The 26,279-nt window shown below is 41.2% G+C and overlaps 1 protein-coding gene across 1 annotated transcript in view; it reads right to left on the bottom strand.

Annotated features, from left to right (window-relative positions):
* LOC142652132 (ATP-dependent translocase ABCB1-like) overlaps nucleotides 1-26,011 on the bottom strand; it is a 74,964-nt gene extending 48,953 nt beyond the window's left edge. The window contains exons 1-5 of the mRNA XM_075827647.1: nucleotides 25,751-26,011; nucleotides 24,755-24,870; nucleotides 14,158-14,236; nucleotides 8,658-8,802; nucleotides 8,394-8,442 (exon numbers count right to left, since the gene is read on the bottom strand). Coding sequence (XP_075683762.1) covers nucleotides 8,394-8,442; nucleotides 8,658-8,802; nucleotides 14,158-14,236; nucleotides 24,755-24,861 — 380 coding nt within the window. The 5' untranslated portion in view covers nucleotides 24,862-24,870; nucleotides 25,751-26,011. The remainder of the gene's footprint in view (nucleotides 1-8,393; nucleotides 8,443-8,657; nucleotides 8,803-14,157; nucleotides 14,237-24,754; nucleotides 24,871-25,750) is intronic.
* Nucleotides 26,012-26,279: the final 268 nt, after the last annotated feature.

The following is a 26,279-nucleotide window of genomic DNA, read 5'->3' as shown; positions in this document are numbered from 1 at the left end:
TGAGGGTTTGTGGAAATATCTTATTGTTAATAGATAACCCTGGTTCTATAATACTTGTACTTTGCACCATGACAGACAGTATAAAACAGAACTCAAGAAGCAGATGATAAACAAGTAAGGAAGATATTTTATCTCTTTTCTGTGGCTCAGTTACGACATACTGTACCCTTTGTAACGCAAAAAGATTCAGTCTAACAGATTATTGTCGTATTTGGACCCACACCAGACCCTACTACATAAGAGGAGAACCCACAGTACAATCCATGATGTGAGATGAGACTCTCTCCCCAGGAGGTGCCCCATGCTGTTGTGAGGGGGCAGCAGGTAAATTAGTGGTATTGTACTAATGCCGCCATTGAAGGTGTGGGTAAGACAGCATTGTTCAACCGATCTAAGGGGTAAATGGCGGCTCTCACACAGTTCTACCACTCATGTGTAGTCAGATTAAAACATAATAGAAAACTGGTGCAAGTTAACTGTGCTAACAAAGGTACTGTAAGGCTCAGTTCACATCAAGTTAGAACCCTACATTGGAGGTATACGTTGAGAGGATATCCCGGCGTATACCTAAGACGGAAGGCTGCAAAGTATCCCAATGTATAGGCTAATAGACGCCTGTTTTATAAAAAAATATATATATACCACGTGGTATACGTTTTTTTACTGTATCCATCTCTATAGAATAGCGTAGCCTACTATGCTATTCTATACGGCAAAAAAAAAAAAAAAACATGCCAATGCTTGACATGATCAGGACAGGCTTTCATCCTTTGTATTTTATCCTTTGTATGTAAATAACGAAACTTCACTGACAGTAAGCAGAGATTTTAAAAGAAGGGACTTGAAACCCAAAAGGTCCCTTTTATAAAAACTAACAGTAAAACTGTCTGGCCTTGTTGCCTGAGGCAACCAATCACAGCTCAGCTTTCATTTCTTAAACTGCTCTGGTAAAATGAAAGCTGCAATGTGATTGGTTGCTATGAGCAACAAGGCCTGTTTGTTTTTTGGTAATAAATGAGGCATACTGTGTATATTAAAAAGTTGCAAAACTTTCTATTTTACAATGAATACTATCTACTTACGAGAATAAAATGAAAACCCCCTCTCAATTATTATTTTTATATAAACCTGACAATGACGATAATTTAGAGTTATTAGTGAATTTCAGTATTCAGGGCTGCGCTTTCTGGTGTGAAATTTACCAAGTGATTTGTAATAAAGAACCGAGGAGCAGCCTGAAATGTCAAACTCTCAAGTCCTGTACCTACGACTCACATCAGATATTCAAAATAAACACTAAAGAAGAATGAAAGGAAGTCTCCCGGGGCTGACGAGGAAACAGACTTCTTCACCGCCCTACACGGGAATGTCCACCTTTGATTTAATTAAATTTTTTAAAATCTAAATAAGTTCAGAAATCTGTGACACTAGATGTGAAACGACATGCTGGGAGTTGTAGTTTCGCAACAGCTAGAGAGCCACAAGTTCTATCCACTGTTATAGGGGATAGAGCTCCAAATTTCCGTGCTTCACTTCTCACACACATAGATCTTTAAGGAGTTGTCCAGTTTACAAAACCCATTGCCATAGACCCTTTTAGTGAATTCTGTATTAATAGAGGGGGGTCCCCTGTTTAGGATCCTCATCTCTTGGCCATAGTGGAGATCGGTTACAAAGAGTGGCTCTCGCTCTGGAGGACCTGTCCTGACCTGCATTACACAGACAACCAAATGATTTTAATGTGCACAGTGTAATGCTTCATTTCCCCTGTGGTGGCGTTGCAGGGAAAGTAAACACTTACTGCCAGGTTTCCCCATAGATTACAGTGGGTTCCCAGAAGAGGAACACTTTGTGATCAGCTTATTGTCAAAGGACCCTTCTAACAAGTAGAGATTGTCCAAAGCCTGTATAAATAGGTTTATCAGGAAGCACTTCCCTAGCAACCAGACTCAGATTTTTCAGGACCTCAGCAGTCATAAGCCAATCCCAACAGTATAATTATAGTGGCAAGTTTCATGAAAACTATTTTGAAACCACTGTAATGATGGTATTAGGGGGTGGCATAAATAGCAATTACCCAATACTCAGGGGCGTAGCTAGAGGCTCATGGGCCCCGATGCAAAAATTCTTACTGGGCCCCCCCCCCGCAAACTTCTCATGGCCGACGGTCCGCTTTCAGCTGCATCGCTGGGTCTCCTAAGTGACCCAACAATGCAGCACTAGCAGCCGGGGGCGTCACTAAGGCTGGGTTCACACACACTATTTACGGACGTAATTCAGGCGTTTTAGCATTGAATTACGTCCGAAAATGCGGATCAAAAGCGTTGGCAAACATCTGCCCATTCATTTGAATGGGTCTTACGATGTTCTGTGCCGACGGTCATTTTTTTTTACGCGCCGCTGTCAAAAGGAGGCGCGTAAAAAAGACGCCCGCGTCAAAGAAGTGCCTGTCACTTCTTCAGACGTAAATGGAGCCGTTTTCCATGGACTCCATGGAAAACCAGCTTCAATTACTTCCGTAATGGACGCAGCAAAAGACGCCTGCACATGCCATTACGGCTGAAATTACGGTGCTGTTTTCTCCTGTAAACAGCACAGTAATTTCAGCCGTAACGGACGCTGCCGTGTGAACATACCCTCAGGGCTTAAAATGTCCGGGAAAGAGCCCCAATACATATGTGTCCGCCCAAAAAAAATGTGTGTATAGGAGACAGCATAGCATATCTATAGCACTACGACCCTATAAACTATGGATAGGATTAGATACAGTGGCTGAGCAGACAGTATCACACATGATAGGATAAGATACAGCGGCTCAGAAGGCAGTATCACACATGATAGGATTAGATACAGTGGCTCAGCAGATAGTATCACACATGATAGGATTAGATACACAGCTCAGCAGACAGTATCACACATGATAGGATTAGATACAGTGGCTCAGCAGACAGTATCACACATGATAGGATTAGATACACAGCTCAGCAGACAGTATCACACATGATAGGATAAGATACAGCGGCTCAGAAGGCAGTATCACACATGATAGGATTAGATACAGTGGCTCAGCAGACACTATCACACATGATAGGATTAGATATAGGGCCCAGCACAGTATCACACATGATAGGATTAGATAGTGGCTCAGCAGACAGTATCACACATGATAGGATTAGATACAGTGGCTCAGCAGACAGTACCACACATGATAGGATTAGATACAGTGGCTGAGCAGACAGTATCACACATGATAGGATTAGATACAGTGGCTCAGCAGACAGTATCACACATGATAGGATTAGATAGTGGCTCAGCAGACAGTGCCACACATGATAGGATTAGATACAGTGGCTCAGAAGGCTGTATCACACATGATAGGATTTGATACAGTGGCTCAGCAGACAGTATCACACATGATCAGATTAGATATAGGGCACAGCAGACAGTATCACACATGATTGGATTAGATACAAAGCTCAGCAGACTGTATCACACATGATTGGATTAGATACAGGGCCCAGCTCGCTGACATTGCGTCTCCAGCGCTGGACCCAGGATAGGTAAGAATAATAATTTTGCTTCTTTATGTGTTACTGATTATTTTTGTGTGTTTGTGTTTTTTTACAGGTTCGGTTGTTGGACTTCGGATACGAGGACTTCAATGACGGCGTTTTTTTTATTCTCAATAAAATGGTTAATGAGGGTTGTGTTTTTTTATTTCAATAAAATATTTTTTCTATGTGCTTGTATCTTTTTAAACTTTATTATCACCGCCTTAGTAATGGCCGCCGGCTGATTGACAAGCTCCATTACTAAGGCGGGGCTTAATGTTAGCCGGTGCAGAGGCTACACTAACCCCCATTATTACCCCGGTACCCACCGCCACCAGGGGTACTGGGAAGAGCCAGGTACGAACCAGTACCTGACCATCTGTAGTGCCGGGCAGGCACCGGGGTGGCCGCAGGCTGGTAGTATCAGGCTGCGGAAGGCCAAAAACAGTGGCCCTTCCCACCCTTGTAATGCTGCCTGCTGCTGCTGTATTGTATCTGGCTGGTTATGAAAATTGGGGGGGACCCCACATCGTTCTTTCCAATTATTTTTTATTTTTATTTTTTTTTAAATGACGTGGGGTCCCCTCCATTTTTCATAACCAGCCAGATACAATAAAGCAGCAGCAGGCAGCATTACCAGGATGGGAAGGGCCACTGTTTTTGACCTTTCCCCTCCTGATAATACCAGCCTGCGGATGGTCATGTACTGGATCGTACCCGGCTCTTCCCAGCACCCCTGGTGGCGGTGGGTACCGGGGTAATAAAGGGGGTTAGTGTTAGCCTCTGCATCCGCTAACACTAAGCCCCGCCTTAGCAATGGATGCTGTCAATCAGCCGGCGGCCATTACTAAGGCGGTAGTAATATAGTTTAAAAAAAAAACACAAAGACATATAATTTTTTTTATTGAAATAAAAAAAAAAAAACACACAACCCTCATTAACCATTTTATTAATAAAAAAAAAGCCGTCATCGAAGTAGTCCTGGAATCCGCCGTAGTCCAACGACCGAACCTGTAAGAAAACACACAAGAAAAACGATTAGTAACACATGTGTTAGGGTATGTGCACACACACTAATTACGTCCATAATTGACGGACGTATTTCGGCCGCAAGTCCCGGACCGAACACAGTGCAGGGAGCCGGGCTCCTAGCATCATACTTATGTACGATGCTAGGAGTCCCTGCCTCGCTGCAGGACAACTGTCCCGTACTGAAAACATGTTTACAGTATGGGACAGTTGTCCTGCAGCGAGGCAGGGACTCCTAGCATCGTACATCACTATGATGCTAGGAGCCCGGCTCCCTGCACTGTGTTCGGTCCGGGACTTGCGGCCGAAATACGTCCGTCAATTACGGACGTAATTAGTGTGTGTGCACATACCCTAAGGCTTAGATACAGGGCCCATGTGTGATACTGTCTGTGGGACCCTGTATTTAAGCCTACCACAAGGTAGGCTTAGATACAGGGTCCAGCAGATAGTAATCTTATACAGTATAAGATTACTGTGTGCTGGGGCCCTGTATCTAAACCTACAGTGTGGTAGGCTTAGATACAGGGCCCAGCAGACAGGATCACACAATCTGTGATCCTGTCTCATGGGCCCCCTAAGCCTGATACATCGTAGGCTTAGGGGGTTGTGCAGTCCCTAAACATTGATGGCCTATCCTCAGGATAGGCCATCAATAGCTGATGTGTCTCCCGGGACCCGCAAATCAGCTGTTTTGAAGGGGCCGCAGCACTGGTACGAGAGCTGCTTCCCCTTCATTTCACTACTCGCCCACACTGTGAATCGCCGACACCGATTCACAGTGTGACCGGAATGAAGTGACAGGAATGAAGGGGAGCAGCTCTCGTACGACTGCTGCGGCCCCTTCAAAACAGCTGATTGGCGGGTCCCGGGAGTCAGACCCCGCCAGTCAGGGCTAACATTACCTTCCTCTTCGGCCGCGGCGGGAGTTCTGTCGTCTCGATGCTGTACGCGGCGCATAGCGTGGTGACGTCATGCGCTGCGCACAGCGCTTGACGTCAGGACCTCCGCTGCGATCCGGAACCAGGAAGGTAAGTAAAGTATGTTACTATAGTAACAGGGGCCCGCGGCCCGAGTTACTATAGTAACTTTTTATTGATGTGGTGCGGGGGGCCGTGGGCCCCCCTGGCTTCGGGGCCCGGTCGCAATTGCGACCGCTGCGACCCCTATAGCTACGCCAGTGCCAATACTGTAAACCATCATTTAAGAAATTTGTACATAGCCACACAACCTCCGTGAGCTGCTGTACAGGTTCTGTCTCGTGACGTATGTATGGATATATTCTCCCCTAAAATGCTTCTAAGGGTTTGTTCACACGGGTCGTATTTGACACGGAAAACTATGCAGCAAATCCGACCCGGATTGCTCTGGAATTCCGGCTGAAAGTCTGCACTAAATCGTGCTTGATTTGGTGCAGATATTTGGTCGGATTTTACACTGCAGACTAAAAGCATAGAGGAAAACAAAAGAATAAACTCACCTCCCTAGGTCTCCAGTAGCAACGCGTCCTTGCTCCCCCGACTGGCCTCTGTGCTGCCAACCTCCTGGGATTGGTTGCATCGGTCCCATGGGACAAAACGTCATACCAGGCGGTCGGCTGTACAGAGAACAGCATTGGGAGATTGCGGCATCGCTACGGGAGCGCCAGGTGAGGTGAGTACACTGTAGTCTTTGTTTTATCTATTTTAAAATGGAAATATGTATTTATTTCCCTACTTGCGATTTTGCTGCGAATTCGCAGCTTTTCCTCAGCAAAAATCACATGTGCTATTTGTTGCGGATTTTAACTTTCCCACTGAACTCAATGGCAAAAATTTTAGTTTTAAAAATCCACACCGCAGGTCAATTTCTGCATAGAAATATTCTTCAGCGTGTGGATGAGATTTAAAAAAATCGTATCTATTTTGCTGCTACTTTAATACGCAACAGATTTGCTGCCCACAAATCCAGATGTAAAATCTGGAGCAATTATGCTATGTGTGAATATAGCCTAAAGGAGAATACCTAAATACATATGCCATCTGATTTTGTTTGTTAGATACCTGTGAAATTAGTCATATAAATGTACAGTAGCCCCATGCACCTGTATGGGAGCTCTTTTAGGGCTCTGCACAAAACTGAGCTGTAATATGGCCATGTGAATGAGGTCTGATGCTAATGATAAGTTAAAGGGGTTCTCCAGGCTTTTTTTTTATTGATGGCCTATCCTTAGGATAGGTCATCAATATCAGATCTGTGGGGGTCCAACTCCCATCATCCCCACCGATCAGCTTATTGATGGAGCCGCGGCATTCGTCGCCTCAGCCTTTTCCCAGTTTACAGGCACAGCTCCGTACACTTCCATAGCGGCTGTGCCTGAGATTGCAGTTACGGTCCCATTCATCTGAATGGGACTGAACTGCAAACATAAGCACAGCCGCTATCAGTGGCGCAGGTATAGGGGTCGCAACGGTCGGGGTTGTGACCGGGCCCTACAGAGCCCCCTTATCCACACAGCGCTGACCGCGTTGGTCCCGGTCCCAACTTTATTTGCGTTCTTAGGATGCAGATACAGTTGAATTTAATGCTGGAGCAAGGAATGACGGCTCCCCTTGCTCCAGCATTCACTCTGCCATGAGCGGCTCCTGGCAGGCGCAATGTTGAAACGTCATCGCGCCTGTCTGCGCCGAGTCACTCATAGCACAGAACGGAGGAGAAGGATCTCCTCCACCTGTCATAGGAATGGGGATAGGTAAGTAATTATGTTATTATTTTTCTACTAGGCACATATGGGGGCATTATACTGGGTATAGGAGGGGGGCTGATATGGCGGCGGCTATGGGAGAATTTTACTATATGGGGGCATTATACTGTATGGGGCAGCTATGGGGGCATTATACCGTATGGGTGGCATTATACTGTGGGGGCAGCTATGGGGAGCATTATACTGTGGTGGCAGCTATGGGGAGCATTATACTGTGTTGGGCAGCTATGGGGGGCATTATACTGTGTGAGGGGCAGCTATGGGGAGCATTATCCTATAGGGGGCAGCTATGGGGAGCATTATACTGTACGGGGCAGCTATGGGGAGCATTATACTGTATGGGGCAGCTATGGGGAGCATTATACTGTGTGGGGGCATTATACTGTAGAGGCAGGTGTGGCGGGCATTATACTGTGGGGGCATCCATGGGGGCTGTTGGGAAAGGTGGCTGGGCATATGCGCGGGCAGGGTCTGGTGGTGTTGGGGAGGGGTAGGGGGCCCAAGCTGAATTCTTGCACCAGGACCCATGAGCCTTTAGCTACGCCGCTGGCCGCTATGGATGTGTGTGGCAACATGCCTGGTAAACACTAAAGAGGCTGCGGCAACAAACGCAGCGGACCCAACAATCAGCTGATTGGTCGGGATGCCGAGAGTTGGGGTCCCAAGGATAGGCCATCAATATAAAATGGCCGGAGAACCTCTTTAATTGTTACAGATAATAGGATTGTGCTTGATTTTGGCTCACCCTGTATAATGTTATTGTTATAATCACTTTCTTTACAAGTGGATGTGATACAATAATAACCTGCAGGGAAGTTTGTAAAAAATGGCAGCCTGTATTCTGCTCTACAGAGCAAAGCACAACGCAACGGAGACTTCCCACAGCATTGAAGGTTAGAACAGGATCATTAGTGCTCCCGATAATATTATATTATGAAATTGCAATTTTATGTGCTTGACTTATATCGTTTTTGTAGTGGCCTCAAACCAGAGCTTCACTTTATTCAGCCAAAAATGAACTCTTCCAACCAGAGTGCGGTACAGAGGGTTGACGTAAAAATTGTACTTACGTTGACATTTTATCTTGGAGCTCTTTGGATACATTCACGAAGCCTTCAACTGTCAAGAGAATAAAAAAAAATATCACTGGTCTGACAAAAATACAATAAAAAAAAACAACCTTGTTGCCATGTTTCATTTTGTCGTTTATGAAACCTGAATGCTGACTGTTTCCTATGGGAAACAAAGTTACTTTCCTTGAGGCAGTTTTGATACACTAGGCCTAAGGTACACTATTACTTATTTTACAGTTTACTACATGATAATTTACTTACGGGTCATATTTTTTCCAGCATCAACAAAGGTGTCTGTCATTTCTCCAAAGACGAGCATCATGAGCGGCAGGCCGGCACCATGGGCCATGGCTGCTAATGTTCCAACCAACATAATAAGTTTGTCTACTCCTCCGGAATATCGGAACTGGAAAAAAAAAGATATTTTCCAATATAATTAAAAGGATCATCCAGAGCATTGGACAAATCTGCTGATGCCAGACAACACAGGATGTGATCGGTGGGGGGTCCGTGAGTCGAGAAACCCCACCAATTACTAGAACAAATAGGCTACTTGTCACCCAGCTTTACTTGGAACAGATCAAATTAATAAACGTGTTAATGAACTTTTAATTGGAGTATCAGTGTGTGCCCTAAGGCTGGGTTCACATGTCGCGGTCAAAATGCGTCGCAAATTATGGCAAAAACGGGAGCTATTTAGCGAGGTAAATGAATCTACTAAGCCATCTCCTAAAAAAAAATCATACAGGTAGGCTAAAAAGAAAGCACTATCTGGTTCTGTGGTGTCACATGATGAATTACAAGATCGGCTCACACTGTCGTCAGAGGCATTCAGATCCTCAGTCCCTTTAGATTTCAGGACACCATAATAAAACCCATTGTTAGTCAATGGGGTCCGACGAGCGTCATTAGTATCCATCGTATGATGGATCCAACAATTTGGCGCAGTTTCTGTTATGAGCGGTACCCATGACACAAGTGTGAACATAGCCTTAGCAAGTCAGGTGACATACACACTACCGCTCCTCAGAAACAGGAGTCGCGGATCGCATCACATGATGCTTGTCAGAGCTGCTGACTGGCCTAAAAGGGTTGCTCCAATTTCAGAAAATCAATGTTATTTATTGTATAATTAAATTTTCAAAAGATTTACAATATACTTTCTGTATTAATTCCTCACAGTTGTTGTTATTCAGTAGGGACATTCATTGTTTATTTCCAGTGGATAAAATTCTGTCCATGGTCACACAGGTGCATGGCTCGTGACAGTATGTGTATCAGAACTGTGTCTTGTATCGATCCCAGCACCTGTGTGTCCATCAGTGATTGATAGCTATCCCTGAATGCACACTCATTCCAGAGGCTCTCCACCAAGATCCTAAGCAGAGAACCCCCTCTATGACATCCATGTGCCCTAACAGGTCTTTGCGATACAACACTTTTAACTCCATTTATTTTTTTTGTTAAACTTTTAACCCCTTTTTTAACATTTATTGTTATTTTAATGGGGTAGGCTATTTATGCCATGTATGTACAACCTATGTACAATGTGAAGGAGTTGTACAGACTATACAGTAACAAAATGGTAGAGCGTTTTTGATGAAGACTATCTAGAAAGTTGCTTAATATTGCATTTCGAAAGCACATGAACAAGAAAATGACATTTCGTTCAAATGTGTACAAAACTATTAAGGAAATGGAATGAGCCTTGTACTAGTGTGTGATCATTATACTCTAAAAGACCAGAATCATAAGGGATAAAATAACATTTTCTGCAATTAAGCTAATTAGATCAGACATTAAGCCTTAGCAAGTCGAGACTTTCTGGAAGAAAACAAGTACTTTGTGCTCAAGTGCCAACCAAAAAATACCCGTAGGTCAAGTGTGAGTGACTTTTCCAATCACATTTGTTGTTCCTTTTTCTGTCTTTCAATTATGCATTAGTATTTATCTCCAAATGGTTTAGAGGGAGCACAATTACAGATGTAGTAGAGCTGAATTTGTCATGTCTTTTGTTTACTATATTGCCAGAAGGGTTCCCTGATAATAAGATGATCACAGAGTTATTTGCTGATAGAACTTTCAACGATCAGCTGTAATCTGCAGGGGGACTCTGGCAGCAAGTATTTAATATCCCTGCAGCGCCGCCACAGGGAAAAAGAAGCATTACATAGTGTAAAAAATACAAAAGAAAAAATACATACAATATATATGTATAATATATATACACTAGTCCTTCTCAATGAATTAGAATATCATCAAAAAGTTAATTTATTTCAGTAATTAAATTAAAAAAGTAAAAATCATATATTATATAGATTCATTACACACAGAGTGATCTATTTCCAGCACTTTTTTCTTTTAATGTTGATGATTATGGTAACAGTTAATGAAAACCCAAAATGTAGTCGCTCAGAAAATTAGAATATTATATAAGCCCAATTTCAAAAATAATTTTTAATACCGAAATGTTATCCTACTAAAAAGTCCAGTATCTGCCCTCAATACTTAGTGGGGGCTCCTTTTGCATGAATTACTGCATCAATGCGGCGTGGCATGGAGGCGATCAGCCTATGGCACTGCTGAGGTGTTATCAATGTGGCATGGCATGGAGGCAATCAGCCTGTGGCACTGCTGAGGTGTTATCAATGCGGCGTGGCATGGAGGCGATCAGCCTGTGGCACTGCTGAGGTGTTATCAATGCGGCGTGGCATGGAGGCGATCAGCCTGTGGCACTGCTGAGGTTTTATCAATGCGGCATTGCATGGAGGTGATCAGCCTGTCGCACTGCTGAGGTGTTATCAATGCGGCGTGGCATGGAGGCGATCAGCCTGTGGCACTGCTGAGGTGTTATCAATGCGGCATTGCATGGAGGTGATCAGCTTGTGGCACTGCTGAGGTGTTATCAATGCGGCGTGGCATGGAGGCGATCAGCCTGTGGCACTGCTGAGGTGTTATCAATGCAGCGTGGCATGGTGGTGATCAGCCTGTGGCACTGCTGAGGTGTTATGCAAGCCCAGGTCGCTTTGATAGTGGCCTTCAGCTCGTCTGCATTGTTGGGTCTGGAGTCTCATCTTCATCTTGATAATACTCTATAGATTCTCTATGGGGTTTAGGTCAGGCGAGTTTGCTGGCCAATCAAGCGCGGTGATACTGTGGTTATTAAACCAGGTATTGGTACTTTTGGCAGTGTGGGCAGGTGCCAAGTCCTGCTGGAAAATGAAATCAGCATCTCCATAAAGCTTGTCAGCAGAGGGAAGCATGAAGTCCGCGAACATTTCCTGCTAGACGCTGCGCTGACTCTGGACTTGATATAAGACAGTGGACCAACACCAGCAGATGACACGGCCCCCAAACCATCACTGACTGTGGAAACTTCACACTAGACCGCAAGACACTTGGATTGATGCCTCTCCACTCTTCCTCCAGACTCTGGGACCGAGATTTCCCAATGAAATGCAAAATTTACTTTCATCTGAAAACAGGACTTTGGACACTGAGCAGCAGTGCTGGTCCACTGTGTTATATCAAATCCAGAGTCAGCGCAGCGTCTGGCAGGACATTTCCCAGCACTTCATGCTTCCCTCTGCTGACAAGCTTTATGGAGATGCTTATTTCATTTTCCAGCAGGACTTGGCACCTGCCCACACTGCCAAAAGTACCAATACCTGGTGTAATAACCACAGTATCACTGCGCTTGATTGGCCAGCAAACTCGCCTGACCTAAGTCCCATACAGAATCTATAGGGTATTGTCAAGAGGAAGATGAGACACCAGACCCAACTATGCAGACGAGCTGAAGGCCACTATCAAAGCAACCTGGGCTTCCATAACATCTCAGCAGTGCCACAGGCTGATCGCCTCCATGCCACTCCGCATTGATAACACCTCAGCAGTGCCACAGGCTGATCGCCTCTATGCCACGCCGCATTTATATCACCTCAGCAGTGCCACAGGCTGATCACCTCTATGCCACGTCCTTGTAAAGGCTTAGGAAACCTTTGCAGGTGTTTTGTGTTGATTCGCTGATTAGAGTGTCACACCATGAGTCTACAATCTTCAACTTTTACCCAATATTCAAATTTTCTGAAACACTAAATTTTGGGTTTTCATTCGTTACCATAATCATCAACATTAACCCTTTCCCGACATTTGACGTATCCATACGCCAAAGTCGGGTAGAGGAAGTATGGAACGGGCTCACGAAGTGAACCCGCTCCATATGATGCCGGTGTCGTAAAATGCCGCGGTCAATAGCGACTGCAGCATTTAAATCATTAGAAAGAGGGGGGGGTGACCCACACTAACAGCTCATCGCGCCCCCCGCAATGCAATCGCGGGGTGGCGATAGTTGCTATGGCTGCCTGGGGGCCTAATGAAAGCCCCCAGGTCTGCCATCTTTGTGCTCCTATTAAGCCCTGCCTCTGGCTTAATAGAAGCCTGTCAGAATCACGATATACTGCAATACATTAGTATTGCAGTATATAGTGCAAGCGATCTAACGATCGCTGGTTGAAGTCCCCTAGGGGGACTAATAAAAAAAGTAAAAATTAGTAAAATAAAAAAAAAATTTGATGTAAAATAAATAAATAAATAATTAAAAGTAAAAAAAAAAACCTTTTCCCATTTTCCCTCTAGAGCATAGTAAAAAATTAAATAAATAAACATAATTGGTATCGCCGCATCCGTAAAAGTCTGAACTATTACAATATATAATTATTTAACCCACACGGTGTGCGCCGTAAAAAAAACAAAATTGTAAATGCCAGAATCTCTATTTTTTGTTCACCTCATCTCCCACAAAAAATGAAATAAAAAGTGATCAAATCGTCACATTTACCCCAAAATGATATCATTAAAAACGACAGCTTATCCCGCAAAAAATAAGCCCTCATGCCGCTTAATCAACAGAAAAATAAAAAAGTTATAGCTCTCAGAATTTGGTGACACAAAATAAATTTTATTTTTTAAACTTTCTGTTTTTTCTTGTAAAAGTAGTAAGATATAGAAAAAACAATATATATTTGGTATCGCCGTAATCGTATTGACCCACAGCATAAAGTTAACATGTTGTTTTAATTGCACAGTGAATTCCGTAAAAACGAAGCGCAAAAAACAATGGAGGAATCGCAGTTTTTTTCATTTTCTACCACCTCAAATAATTTTTCCCCCGTTTCCTAGTACACGGGGTTAAAATAAAAAAAATGCTGGAAATAGATCAGTCTGTGTGTAATGAATCTATATAATATATGAGTTTCACTTTTTGAATTGAATTACTGAAATAAATTAACTTTTTGAGGATATTCTAATTCATTGAGAAGGACTAGTGTATATATATATATATATATATATATATATATATATATATATGTATATATATCTCAATGGGCCATCAGTGTAACGCACAAGCATTCTGGGTCTACCAGGGAGAGAGACTCCCTCTGCTCCAGCTAATTGATGGAGGCCCCTGAATGATGGACGCCCCTCTATTAACATTTCTACTAGGGTATTATAAAGTGAGTTTTCTAAACCAAACAACCACTATCAGCAATGTTCTAATATCATGATGAGTTTTGTCAAATAACAAATTCAGCAATGCAATTAAGGCCCATGGACAGATTGATACCTAAGAAATACAGTACTTCATATATATTTCAATGTCTTTGTATTTAATTTTTAATTAACGTTTTAAATTTTTCAATTCTTTTTGATGAATAATGAAGATTATAAGCAGTCTGTTGTATCAGCCGGAGCGTCTTACCATTGTGAATGGGCTGACCATCTTTGGTTTTTCCACTTTTTTCTTATCCTTTGACTTTGAGAAAAGTCCTTTCTTCTTGCTAAAATGGAAAACAACATAATCCAGTTGAGATCACAGCATGATGATTTGTGCGGGAGCAATGAGATCATATTTGAGTGATTGAGTGATAGCTCAGTCCTAATATAATTGTATTATATGGTATTAAATAGAGTAGAAAGTGGAATTACCAGGCAGGAAGCCTGCGGGATATAGGAGAAAAAAAAATATGGTGTCTCAGTTTACATAGAATGAGGTATTACTTGATATTCATGTTTTTTCAATGGAAAATTCTGTCCCTTTATGAATAATTGTTGCGCTTGCACCCGAATTTGTTGCGCTTGCACCCGAATAAGTAAGTGATGTACCACAACCAGATGATTACGCAGGATGGAGATCATCAAAGTCACCCACTAGACTGCAGAATCACTAGTCATGTGTACTAATGAACCCACCATTTCTCCTGAGAAGATAGATGCAGAGAAGGACACAGACAGCAGAAACAGTATATGGACCCCTTTTAATTCTGGATCCTAATTTATTAGGATTGATGGCGGCGAATTGACGGCGGCTACAAAGAGTATCTCTCAATCTGGAGGACCCAGCATGTCCGCGCATAATTTTTAGTTAATAGAGGGGTGAGGGGTCCCTCGTTCGAGACCTCCATCAATCAGCTACAGTGAAGCGTGGCTACAAATAATCTCTGTTTGGAGGACCCTGTACGTCTGTGCACTACATGGACAGCCTATTGATTTCAATGGACACTGTGTAATGCTTCATTTTCCCTGTAGGGGTGCTGCAGGGGAAATTAACATTTACTGCTGGGTTGTCCCAAAGATAGGTGATCACTGGGAGGTATCATCAGTCTGACAACCTGTGATCAACTAATTTTCAGGTGACCCTTCCAGTAAAGAAGGATTGTCTGAAGTGGACAACCCCATTAAGTATCTTTTTTTTTTTCTACTGCAACAGTTTGAGGACGTGACATCTCTGCCCTTTAAATGACAAAGAATATTTACTGCAACATTGACGTTAATTGTGACTGGAATTGCTCTTTAACTAAATAAACCTCAATGGAGTATTACGTCAGAGAGTGCAGATGTTCTCGGAAAGATTTACCATCAGCAGTTAGCAAAATAAATCTGATGAGGAGAAAATCATATAAAAAAAATCTCGCCGTCTCTTGCCGCCAGCTAAACATACCGGAGAACAAGAAAAAAATTTAGAGTAATTATTATACACCAAAGATTTTTTTCAACATAAAAAAAAACTGGACTGATGTGTGACTATAGTGAATGCTATTAATGTCTGATTCATAGAGTACAACATATTCCATTACCGGAGTGAAACTTGCTGGAGCTATTTTAGGAAATGTTTTGACAATTGCTTAAACAAAACCACTGATAAGATTCAGGCTACTATCCTGGAGATGTCCTGAACTTCTTGTTCTTTCTCTGGACTATTCCAAACAGTGAAGATCACTTAAGGCTCTGTTCACATCTGCGTTGGGGTCCCGTTCTGACGTCGGTGTCAGTTTGTGTCTGCTCAGGGTCCCGTTCTGACGGAAACCTCAGACGGAACGTCAGAACGGGACCCCAACGCAGATATGAACGAAGCCTTATTATTATTATTATTATTAATAATAATAAAAATGTTCAAAATTAATGCAATAAATTTGTTTTTTTGTTATTTTCCATTGAGGTTTTATAAATTACCATTTTAAGGTGCATCAATATTAGCATTTAATTAATTTTTAATTATGGAAGGGCAATTGTCGTGTTGTTGTGTTCAAAAATAGAAGATGTCTGCAGAAATTTGTGAAGATGTGGGGCGCATGGTGTGCATCTCCTCTCACTTTATATCCTGCTAATATCCTTGAGGGGGTCACTTGATGGCCTCCAAAATTTCCGCTTAACACGTCATTTGTTGTATTTACAACCTATGGAATTGATTTCCTGTTTAGCGTTGTACTAGGATTCCGCACCTTTTCTACGCCATGTATTTTCTATGATACTGTGACTGGTTTATGTATGTCATTCTTTCAACTTTGTGTTCCATAAAACGAGTTTAAAAAAAACATTAAAAATAGAAAACTCCTTTAATTCTAAAAACCTGTGCCAGGATAAGTAGAGCTGTATCCCATAGCAACTGAAAAATGAAAGCAGTGATCTAAATAGGTTGCTATGGACAATTGGTCGCCATTTCTTTTGATGTAGTGTTTACTCATGAGGCCGAATAATTATCACAATCTACCAGATGCCGCTTTTTCAGGGAATTATTATATTTTTTCTTTTGTTTCACATTCTTGATATTTCGTTTTTCTAAACACTATTGTGTGAACTGTATTTGTCCCACCTCAAGAATCCGACCCGCTGTGATTCAGGATGAAGATTTTATTTCTGATAAAATCCACATTTGTGTAACCGGGAAATCAGCATGGGGCCGAGAAGAATTACAATGATTTCTAGGATCTACCTCGTCCCTGCTACCTTCATGGGAGTCACTTAAAAGACGTTAAAAGACGTTGATTTCCTTTAATAATATGGAAAGAACATTCTCACATAGGCGAGGACTGTGGAATACATATAAGGCAAGAGGGGTAAGTATTTTTGGTTCAAGGGCTACACTGTCAGCTTATACTACTTAGGCCTCGTTCACATCTGCGTTGGAGGCTCCGCTAGATGCAGATCTGGCCGAGATCACCGGAGATTACTCTCTGCTGCGCTATTGTCTCCGGTAAAATCACGGACATCCCTACGGAAAGCCGACGGAACCTATTAAAGTCAATGGGTTCCATCAGCCGCCGGCGGTGTCCGTTGTGCAATGGAAACATTGCTTCCGTTATTCCCTTGTTCTGCTCCTCTGATGGAGCAGGACAACGGAACACACCGACGCAGGTGTGAACTTAGCCTTACACAGTTACATAGAACGGTTGACAAAAGACATACTGTATTGTAAATCAACCAAGGGATATGAGAAAGGGAAGATATATGAGTAAACTATAGAGCTTTATTTGACCCCTATTGATCCAGAGAAAGGTAAACAAAAAAACATAAGGCCTAAACCCATATGCCCCAAAAATAAATAATATCCCTCCTGATCAGTGGCGATCAGTCTGGATCAACAATAAAACAAGAATTCTATGCAATGACATAGGCGCTGATGTTATTTTGTTCTGACAAATTATCTAAACCTTTTTTGAAGCCATCTACTGTTCCTGCTGCGACCAGTTCCTGAGGTCGGCTATACCACAGATTCACAGATGCTATGGTAAAGGATTGTCGCCTCTAGAGATTTAACCTTTTTTTCTCCAGATGGAGGGAGTGCCGTCTTGTCCTTTGAAGGGATTTTACATGGAACAGGTTTTCACCATATTTTTTATCTGGGTCATTCATATATTTATATACGTAACGTGTACACTTAATCATGTCCCCCCTTAGTCATCTCTTTTCAAGGCTAAATAGGTTAAATTCCTTTCATCTTTCCTCATAACTAAGATTCTTCATGCTGCTTATTCGTTTTGTTGCTCTTCTTTGTATTTTTTCCAACTCCAGGTCATCTTTTCTATAAACTGGAGGCCAGAACTAAACTGCATATTCTAGATGAGGCCTCACTAATGCTTTGTAAAGTGGTAATATTACATCCCTGTCCTGCTAGTCCATGTCTCTTTTAATACACAACAATATCTTGCTGGCCTTTGAAGCAGCTGATTGACACTGCATGCTGTTATTTAGTTTATGATTTACAAGTACACCCAGATTCTTCTCTACAAGTGACTCTTCCAGTTTATCTCCCCCTAGGACATATAGTGCATGCAGATTATTAGTACCCAGATGCGTAACTTTAGACTTATCCACATTTAGCCTCATTTGTCAAGTGGATGCCCAAACACTTAGTGGGGCAGATTTATTAATAACGGCTTAAAGATAGATAGCCTGAAGCTATAGGTGCTAGGCTGAAGATGCGTCCAATTTTTCAATGACGCTGTTTGAAAGATTTGGCGCGTCTTGGTTAAACTCTATTCCCTTCTTTACACCACCTATTGGGTGGTATACCTTAGACTAGTATCTTGCACCACAAAACTAGCGCACACCAGTAATAAATGTGGCGCATTTCACGACTCAACAAATCCACAACCATATTCTAAAAATGCTACCCCACAAATCAATGTCCTTTCTGGCACAAACATTTAATAAATGCAGTGAACTACATTGATAAATCTTCCCAGTGTGTCCAAGTCGGCTTGTAATTCTTGCATAGGCTGAATTATACTACATTAAACTCAAAGGGGTCACAATAAAATTGTGTATATTACAAACCTAGATCACATCCGCTAAATAATTTCTTTAAAGGGGTATTCCAACCATCGCTGCTTCCGTAACTCCCATAGACATTAATAAAGAAAACAACGTACATGCCACCATTCAATGTCCTCTCCCGTCATCCTCTTCATATCTTGTGGCTATGCCATAAATGTATTTGGTATTAGGATGTATTACAGCTCAGTCCCTTTCACTTCAATGGAGCTGAGCTGCAGTACCAGACACAACCCATGTACAGAGGTGGCGCTGTATTAGGAAGAAAGCAGCCATGTTTTTCTAATCCCAGAGAACCCCTTTAGGTCTTTTCACATGCTTCTGCAAACAGAGGAGGTGCAATGTTCCTATGACACAATAAGACAACGAAGCCCTAATTCAATTCAATGCCTAATAACTACTGTATATGGAAAAAGAGAAAACGACAAGCTTTGTATACTTTCAAAGTTGCAGGAGTGAAAATGACATGAGGACTGCACACATGTTACCATGTAGTTAGATAGGGATGGACTGAAAGTGATCTGGGCCCACTGGCAATAAAGGTCAAGTTTCCCTTACCAACCGGTATAGTCATGATCATGATTTACTTGGTTCAGATGAGCACTTTGTATTTGAGCAGTATTTATCTTTTGCTACTTTTTTTAGGCCTTGCACTTAAACTTTTAAGGAGATTTATCAGAAAAAAGTTGTGCAGTCTCAGGCTTTGGGCCTATAATAATAATAATAATAATAATAATAATCTTTATTTATATAGCGCCAACATATTACGCAGCACTTTACAATTTAGAGGGAACATGAAACAAACAATATCAGACATTACATAGTGACAAAGTTCATTTACATTTATTATAAATTCAAGCGATCATATCTCAGCATAGGAGTAAGGTATTGAAAAAAGGTTTTCACATTTTTAATGTAAAACAAAGGGCCTTTTTATTTTCTCCTGGTAGGACTCCTTTAAAACAATACAGGAAATTCACATTGTGACTGTGCCTCCTGCCGCAGCTGTAAAGAAAGGCATCACAGGCCACATGTTGTGCTTGTCTCATCTGTAAGGATATATGTATCTACGTCATCCATATTTCCGAATGTAAGCAAACAAACACTGCTCCTCTACAGCTCTGTACAACATATGTTTAAGGACTGACCATTAACCCATTGAATGTTATTAACTGTATTGAGTATGGGAAATAGATAATATAAATTGTATCTGTAGTGAAACTGACATGCTCTATAGTCATAAATATTCAAGCTCATAATATAATCAGCAAGCTCTATAAAGTAGGTAATGTAATTTGATAGCAAAAAAACAGGTTTTAGAAAAACAGAAAAACAACACTAAACGCTGATTGCCCTGTAATAAAAAAATATATCATGTGATGTAATAAAAATGCCTGATCATCGAGGCCTTGAAAAAAAGTGCCTTGTAGGACCCATGTTTGTGATTATGTCATCACACAGCAATATCACATCGTTTTTAACCAAAGCGTTGTGTCACGTGCCCCGGCATACATGTGAGGTGCCATGTGGCAGTGATGCCCTTATTCAATGCCCTATATTATTATATGTGGAACAAGAAAAACATCTCATGCTTCACGTGCTGCAGGACTGACTATTATAGCCAATGATATACTTGGCACGATGCAGGATTTGCACCTATCAGGGGGGGAAAACATCATCCTTTAATGCACATTAAAAACTATTTTCTAATATCTTATATCTATGTTGAGATATGATTACTTAAAGCTACAGGCCCAAAGCCTGAGACTGCACTACTGAGAGATTCTGATGACAGCATTTCCTATTCTGATTTCAGTCAATTACAGTGTTGTCATTGAGGCCTTGTGTAGATCCAAAAGACCTAACACATCTATATCCCCACATATACACAGAATTGCCACCCCTTTAGCCAGGTTGTAAGTAAATGTATTTGGCGATTTTAATCAATACAAAGGTCTTCATGACAACACTGCACGTGACAAAAATCAAAATGAAACAATACTGCCATCAGAATCTCTCAGTAGTGCAGCCTCAGGCTCTGGGTCTACAACTTCAAGTGATCTTATCTCGGCATAGAAGTAAGATATTGAAAAAAGGTTTTCACATTGTTACTGTACAACAAAGGGCCTTTTGACATTTCCTCTGGTAGGACTCATACAGATACAAGACATTCCCATTGTGACTTTGTACTATAAATTGTATCTGTAGTAAAAATGACATTCTATCTTCCATTAAATATTGCTCTACAGTCATAAATATTAATGATCGTTATATAATAAGCACGGCTCTATGAAGCAGGTAATGTAATTTTTTTTTATAGTAAAAAAGCAAACATTCAAACATAGCAAAGCCAAAATATTGAGAACATCACTAAACATTTCTTAGAAACAATTTCCATGTGATGTTGTCAAAATTCTTGACGTGACTTTGAAAGAAAGAATGCCCTGCAGAATCCATGTTTGTTATTGTGTGACCATGAACAAGCGACTGAAAAAGAGATCAAGATTTGATTCCTAGGAATCGTCACTGGCTTAACCCGTTAGTGACCGGCCCATCGTGTTTCTACGTCGGTCACTAACGGGCCTTATTCCGATGCCATAGACTTTTTACGTCGCGGCATCGGAATAAGTAAACAGAGCAGGGAACTGTCAGATCTCCCTGCTCTCGCATATTAAAGTCCCCTAGTGGGACTAGTAAAAAAGTGAAAAAAAAGTTTAATAAAGTTAATTAAAAAAAAAATGTGAAAAAAAAATAAAAAACACAGCTTTTCCCCTTACAAAATGCTTTACTATTAAAAAAACAAAATAAAGTAAAAAAGTTACACATATTTGGTATTGCCGCGTCCGTAACGACCCCGACTATAAATCTATTACATTATTTAACCCGCACGGTGAACGCCGTAAAAAATGTAATAAAAAACTATGGAAAAATTGCTGTTTTCTGTGAATCCTGACTTTAAAAAAATGTGATAAAAAGTGATCAAAAAGTCGCATCTACTCCAAAATGGTACCAATAAAAACTACAAGTCTTCCCGCAAAAAAAAAAGCCCTCATACAACCGCATCGGCAAAAAAATAAAAACGTTACGGCTCTTCAAATATGGAGACACAAAAACAAATAATTTTGAAAAAAAAGTGTTTTTACTGTGTAAAAGTAGTAAAACATACAAAAACTATACAAATTTGGTATCGTTGCAATCGTAACAACCTGCTGAATAAAGTTATTGTGTTATTTATATCACACGGTAAACGGCGTAGATTTAAGACGCGAAAAAGAGTGGCGAAATTTCAGGTTTTTTTCTATTTCCCCCCAAATAAAAGTTAATAAAAGTTAATCAATAAATAATATGTCCCCCAAAATGGTGCTATTAAAAAATACAACTTGTCCCGCAAAAAACAAGACCTTATACAGCTATGTCGACGCAAAAATAAAAAGGTTATAGCTCTTGGAATGCGACGATGGAAAAACGTAAAAAATGGCTTGGTCATTAAGGTCCAAAATAGGCTGGTCATTAAGGGGTTAAAGGGGTTTTACACTGGGCGATTATCGGGCCGACAAGTGTTCATAAAACGCTCATTGCCGATAATCGCCGTGTGTAAACAGGGCAGCGATCGGCAGATGAACGAGCAAACGTTGGTTCATCTGCTGATCGTATCGTTTTAAAAAAGTTAAATATTATCGTTGTCGGCAGCACATCTTGGTGTGTAAACAGGGAGACGTGCTGCCGACATGATAATAATGGATGGGGACGAGCGATCAGAGTAACGATCGCTCGATCCCATCCATAGCTCCGTCTGACAGGAGCAAACGAGCGCGGATCAACAATGTTTTGTTGATTGGCGCTCACTGTTCCTGACAAAATTTGTCCTTTAGACAGTGTGACAACAAGTGAAGCAGTTGCCCAAAGAACCAGTCGCATTTTACATTAGTTAACCTGCCATGGCAAAATTAAATCTGAAATATGACGGGTTGCTAATGGCAACTGCTTTATTTATTTATTTTGTATCCATCTTACCCAGCAGGTTTTTTTTTACATATATACCTCCACAGACAGGGCCATGTTAAAGGGAGAGCAAAATGGGCCCCACCATCACCTTGATGCCTGAAATACAAGTTTGGTACCTTGGCTTCTTTGGTATCCGATTTTAGCTGATGACGTGAATTTTCTGTTAAAAAAGCAGCTGTCATTTGACAGCCGCTCCATTCTCAGTGATCAGATTTTTCCTACTTTGTGATTGGCAGTAGTTCTGTATTGATAGGAGAAGAGGAGCTATATGCAAGAGGTAGGCAGGGCATCAGACTGATTTATATGCACAGATTTTTTTGCCAAATTCTGAATTTATTTTTTCCACTCCAAGCTATAGACGGAGCCAGTCACAAAATAAGCCAATATTAGGCAACATGTTAGGGAATTTAAAGCAAACTTTAAAGGAACACTCTAAACATAATTTATACTGTGCTATGTCCTAATTGCTATACCTAGTCCATGGCCTGAGGGGGCGCTGCATGACACAGGGGTTCAAAGAACACCAAAGAGAAAATCTATGTGTCATGCACCGCCCCCTCCGGCCCTGCACTAGGCATAACACAATGTATCAGTTTAGCCTGGAGTGTTCTTCTAAGGGATCTATAAAGATGCATTTTGACTGTGAGAATGGGTTTGCATTCAGGAAAGTATAATTATTAATTTATATTGTGGTGCTGAGAAATGGAAAGAGTGCATAGCCTTATAAATAAAAAGTTATCAAGAATAAATTCAATGTTTTATGCTGTAAAGGAACAGCCTCTTCCTCAGGAACAGTGTCAGATGTCTGTGTGTGCGTGCGTGCGTGCGTGCGTGCGAAGACACTTTACTTGAGAGGATGTGGCTGCTCCTATGGTCACAAAAAGCATTAAAGCAACAGGTATCCAAAAATCAGTTCCGTTCCTTCTACTTTTGAGAGCTGTCCGCTGAGGACGTCTAGAGTCTCCTCCGTGACAAGCCATAAAGACTCTTTCAAGTCTAATACTATATTAGGGAATTGCATTATGACCTTCACGTAATGTTATTTTGCAAAATTGCTCACTTTATCAAAAACTTATTCCCTAGTGCAAAGAACAACAATATAAGACCTCACTCACATCTGCGTCGTGTTCCGTTCATGGGTTTCGTTAGACCTTTCCGTCAGGGGAACCCATGAACGGAAAGCCAAACGGAAACCATAGCATCCGTTTGCATTACCGTTGATTTTAATGGTAATGCTTCCCTTGCAAATGGTTTCCATTTGTTTCCGTTCCGTAATCCTTAATCCTTTTTCAAATTGCAGATCACCATATTATCCAATGCCTCGTGAAATCAATGGACATTTATTAGATTCAGTTGATGACGGTCTTCAATACCAAATTATTTTTCTGTAAGTTCGATAAATTTTCAGATAATAGAAGCAGATTTCAACTGGAACCCCCACCCCCTCCGCTATTCTGCTAAGCAGAACATACAGTCGATCACAATGGTCTTTTAGAGGGGTGGTCCTCTCAAATAAAATGGCCAATATACAAAAAACATAGGGGAACTGAAAATCCTGCACAGAAAAATCTGGTCTAGATGTGAGATGGTCTTCTGAAAGAAGTGGTCTTTTGGAGAGATTTCACTGTACTCATAGAGTATAAACTGACCCGCTTTGATAAAATACCCTAGTGGCCAAAAAAAAACAGCGACTGTGAACTTGAACTTAGGACTTATGTATGGGGCCAGTACAGCAGCACGTGTAGTCCCTATAGTTCCGTAGTTTGGAGCCACAGGCACTCAGTGTGACACCGTATACCGGGGATTTATATATATATATATATATATATATATATATATACTGTATATAGAAGCAATGCAGGTAATAGAGCTTCCTATGGAACATGCCGCAATATTTTTTCCTGTGAGATTCCATATAAATCCTATATAAAAAAACCCATATGAAATTAAAAACATACAAAAAAAAAAAGGAGGGCCCCATGGACTTCTATGGTGAGCTATCATGGCTCCATACAGAGCCGTAATATGGTCGATTGCATGAAGTATTACAATAGTATTTTCTAGATAACCTAGCCCTCACCTCAGTATTTTTGGCACAGATTATTTTTGTTTATTTTATTTAACTGTTTATTCATTTTTTTATTAACTTTATGATGTATTCATTTTCTTTTTTTTTTTTGTCTGACACACATTTCCATATCAGCCTAGTTTGCAATACATCCATGAATCACAAAAGTCACCTTTTTGGTGGGTTGGGGTCTGTGATATCCACTTGAACTTCTCCGACGCCATTAGCTGGGCTTTTCTCCTCAATCCCATTTGCTGCGCTCTTTTTGTCACGTGCCATGTTTAATATCTGAAATGAAATTTTTTATTATAATCATATACAACAACCCAATAAATGATAGGACCAGTGTTTTGGGCTACTTCAGAGTATCTTCACTAATACAGTAAGGAAATTACTTAACTAGCAATTCCTCAATATATCAATTGACTTTAATAATATTTTATAAAAATGATCATGAAAATAAATGAAACATCTACCATACAAATGACATTAGACTCGTCTGTTAATGAGAGTATATTATGGAATTACTTTCTGTGCAATTCTCTAATATATATGGTGAACCGTCACCATATTTGGGGCTCGTTCACATCTGCGTTCCAGGTTCTGATGTTCTACTCCGTCACAGGAGCAGAACAATGAAAATACTGGAAATTTGGGATCCGTTGCACGACAGAAACCAACAGCGCCCAATGGAACCCATTGACTAATGGGTTCAATCGAGTCTCTGTCACGGTTTCCGTAATTTTTCCGGACATAATAGTACAGCATCCTACTCTATTTTGCCCAGCAAAAACAACAGGATCTGTGACGTAAGACACTAACGGAGCCTCCGACACGGATGTGAACAGCCACTTATTTCTCAATTGCTACAATTAACTACAACAGAAATGAAGAAATCAGGAAAGAAGAGATTCCACAGCACCAAACAATCAACAGGTAAAAGATACGCAATTTAAAAAAACAACAAACATGCTTATAACAGTTATACAGATGTAGCAGAGCTAAATTGGTTATCGAACTTTTTAGAGCTACAATGTTCTGTCAAATGGAGGTTTACCTGCAGTCCTATGTAAAACTACAGCACGTTGCAATTTGACGATAAGTTGTGCCAAATACGAAACTCAGCTCTGCTACATCTGAATATCTCAGCTCGGCTATTTGTACTAACCTTTAGAGTTCCTTTAGGTTTGCCGTGCACAAATATTTCCACAAATTATGTTGTACAGCCCCGGTGTTACAATGTGGAGGACGACTGATCAATAAAGGCAGAAAATATAGAGCTGAGAGGAAAATGTGCTTAATCCTTCCCCCCAAAGCCAATAAATGTCATTTATTCTCCTCATATGGCCCCGGTTTGGACGTCCCGGTTGCGGCTCCTCCTCGCCCGGTGACAGGGAGCTGCTCTGTTAATATTTGCAGGAGATACAGAGTAATATTGTGTTTCTCACGCACCCTGTCATGTCTACAACTCCTCCCATACTTATATATACACAGGATCAGTCACTCCAGCCTCCCCGTGCTCCCTCCTCACCAGGCTGCTGTCTATGAACAAGTTATGGTTGATGACATCATACCCGAGGCCTCCTGGAAGTCACTGCATTTATTTCGTGATTTACAGTAAATTCGCCTGTTTCAATTTTTTAACATTTTTATATTGGTAGAAAAGGTAATTTTTTATATTTTTTCATAATTGTGTT

The sequence above is a fragment of the Rhinoderma darwinii genome, chromosome 5, assembly GCF_050947455.1.
Source record: "Rhinoderma darwinii isolate aRhiDar2 chromosome 5, aRhiDar2.hap1, whole genome shotgun sequence".
In the NCBI taxonomy this organism is placed as follows: domain Eukaryota; kingdom Metazoa; phylum Chordata; class Amphibia; order Anura; family Rhinodermatidae; genus Rhinoderma; species Rhinoderma darwinii.
The sequence above is the reverse complement of the archived record's forward strand: the minus strand, read 5'-3'. Positions and strand labels throughout refer to the sequence as shown.